Below are 2,773 nucleotides of genomic sequence, written 5' to 3' on the forward strand. Positions count from 1 at the left end.
GTCTTGAAATTCCTAGAATTCCTAGAAGTCCTAAAATTCTTGAAAGTTCTGGAATTCTTAAAATTTCTAGAATTCTAGGCAATTCTAGAGTTCTTGGAAGTCCTGAAATTACTACTAATTCTAAGCAATTCTAGAGTTCCTGGAATTTATGGAACTCATGAAAATCTTAAGTAATCCCAGAGTTCCTGAAAGTCCTGGAATTCCAAATAATCTTGGTATTCATGAAAATCTTGGCAATCCGGGTATCAGTTGGGAGTAACTGGGTAGCATTAACGTTGTAATCCATGTGACTATAAGTAATACTAGAATGCGTTGTTGAGTCTTGTTTGACATGCTTGGTTGGAGTTGAGTTTCTAAGAAAAAGAATTGGTTGAGAAAGAGAAGGCTAATGGGATGAATGGTTGAAACAAAGAGAGTAGGTATTTATATAATAGGTGATTTTAGGTTTTTAATTACCATTTTTATTAATAAAAACCCTCCAAATCATAAAACTTCTTTACTACATATTTTAATTAAACCATTAATGAAGTGGTTACTAATTAAGCCATTAAGTTTGGGGTTAAATTTTAACACAAATTGTTAGTATATATGTATTGAAATACTATAAAATTTATTAAAAAGGACTTAGAGTATTTTGAATAATTACACATGGTGTTTAAAATTAGAAAGTACTATAAATTTAAATTTTAAATTTTATTTTTTGTAATATATTTGTTTTAAAGGAATAATATGTTTTTTTGAGTTTGCACATATTTGCGATTTATATGAATTATATAAAAATAATAATCTTAAAATTGTGAAAGCATTTGGCACTATGTTTAAAACTTTAAAGACCTTAAAATTAAATTAAAAAATTCTTTAAAATTAATTAGTAAATTCATTAAAAAGAAACATGGTAATCTTTTTTTAAAAAATAAATATTAATTTATTATAAATTAATTATAATATTGAAAAGAGAACATTTAGAAAATTAAAATAACCAAAACTCTAACATTTAGAAAAATTACATAAGAAAAATATGGACATCTCAAATTGATGATATGTATATATATATATATGCGATTAGAATATTGATTGGCATGTATGCTTAGCATGTGAGAACAAAAAAATTGAATAGTGAAGTCAAAGAAAAAGAAAAGGGTGTATCAACCTTTATTTTGCTGAGAATTGAAAGAAAAAATGAATTTAAACCTAAATTGGATAAAGCTAAAATCTAAAAATCTCTATTGATACACTTAATACACCTAATTTTAGTTGATTTCTTTTGGATTTTTGAAGAAGATGAATTTAGTTTATATATATATATACATATATGTATATACATGTATATTTAAATTCAGCCAATTATGAAACTTTTAGATATATTTACGTTATAACATTGCAACATTTATAACATTATAGTTCAATATTTATAAAAAATATCTAAATCATTTGTACTTATATTATGTATTCTTGATAGTTTTCTGCGGGTTTTTTTTATAAAAAATTTCTGCATAATTTATTCTCTCTTTGTTCTCATGGCCTGATTTGATCAATTCCTGTTAATTTTTTAGATAATTTAAAAATGTGACACTAGTGTAAAAGTAATATTATAATTATACACATTAAGAATTATATGAAAATGTATTGTAGGGATTAGAATTGAAGCAAAAAAGAAAGCCTGAGAATATACTTGCTTATATATTCATAGCTTTGAAACAAAAAGGAAGAAGTCTATAAGAAAACAAATAATGCACTAAAAGAAAATTAATTTTTATTTTCGCTAGAATTATTTGGAAAAATAAATTTAAACTTCAATCACATAGCTAAAGTATATTCTCTTTGCCATAATAAAATAAAATAAAACCATAAATCTCCACTATATTAATGACTTAGGAGAACTAAAAATTGGTTAATTTCTGTTGAATTTAAAATAAAAAAAAAAAGAAACTCATTTAGGAGATGCTGCGAATGCCTTTGGAGTGTCGCAAAAGTTCTGAATCAGTTGTGGAGCATAAGGGGCTAAGGGGAAAAAAACTGACCAACAACTCTTGCTGATATTTAGAATTGCATTACAACAAGAAGAGGAAGGGGTAAGACCTCCAATTGGAAAAGTGAAAAGTGACAGCAAGCATCCTTCAATACCATTAAAGGACGCCAAACACTGATTAATTTGAGAAGTTCCTGGAAGTCCAGGAATTCCTGGAAATCCAGGTAATAGCTGGGTGTGACTTGGTTGCACCAACATTGCAATCCAAGTGGCCAGAAGCAGTAATTGAATGGTTTGTTGAGCTTTGCCTGACATGTTTGATTGGTAAATTTTTTTGTCTTTTCGTATTACTAGGAGTTAATTGATCAAGAGCAGTTTATTGCAATGAAAAATTGAAACGAATAGAGCGACTATTTATGCTATAGTAGTAATGCGAGTAACTAAGCTTCTTTAATACTATTTATAATATTAACTCAGTTGTTACTAAATCGTTAATTTTGGAGTGAATTCTAACTGTTGATTTATTTAAACGTTTATCGAAACTGATGATTTATGTTAGGTTCCTAGAGAATAATTCACTCTTGTTTATAGAAGCTCCAATTAATGGACAAAATTTTGTATGGTAAGTCTACCATGATATCTTTTTTTCCTAATTAGACGAATGTGCATTAAACAAAGACCGAGTCTTCTTACTAATTTAAAGAATTAAAGCTTCATTACAACAAAATAAATTATCACGTTGCTTTTTTATCAAGCATATTCTTTGTTTACAAATACTTCATCAAATCAGATCGACACTACAAA

At 26.9% G+C, this 2,773-nt stretch overlaps 1 protein-coding gene across 1 annotated transcript; it reads right to left on the bottom strand.

Moving 5' to 3' along the window:
* Window positions 1-1,930: 1,930 nt before the first annotated feature.
* LOC148253139 (uncharacterized) lies at window positions 1,931-2,284 on the bottom strand. Its single transcript, XM_088208551.1, has one exon. It carries the CDS (start codon window positions 2,282-2,284, stop codon window positions 1,931-1,933), a length of 354 nt encoding a protein of 117 aa, XP_088064677.1.
* Between the last annotated feature and the right edge of the window lie 489 nt (window positions 2,285-2,773).

The sequence above is a fragment of the Carica papaya genome, chromosome 7, assembly GCF_054855325.1.
Source record: "Carica papaya isolate Zhongbai chromosome 7, ASM5485532v1, whole genome shotgun sequence".
Taxonomy (NCBI): domain Eukaryota; kingdom Viridiplantae; phylum Streptophyta; class Magnoliopsida; order Brassicales; family Caricaceae; genus Carica; species Carica papaya.

What these genes read in the sequence shown, in the direction of transcription:
- LOC148253139 (XM_088208551.1), bottom strand. Translation starts at nt 2,284, where the DNA reads ATGTCAGGCAAAGCTCAACAAACCATTCAATTACTGCTTCTGGCCACT.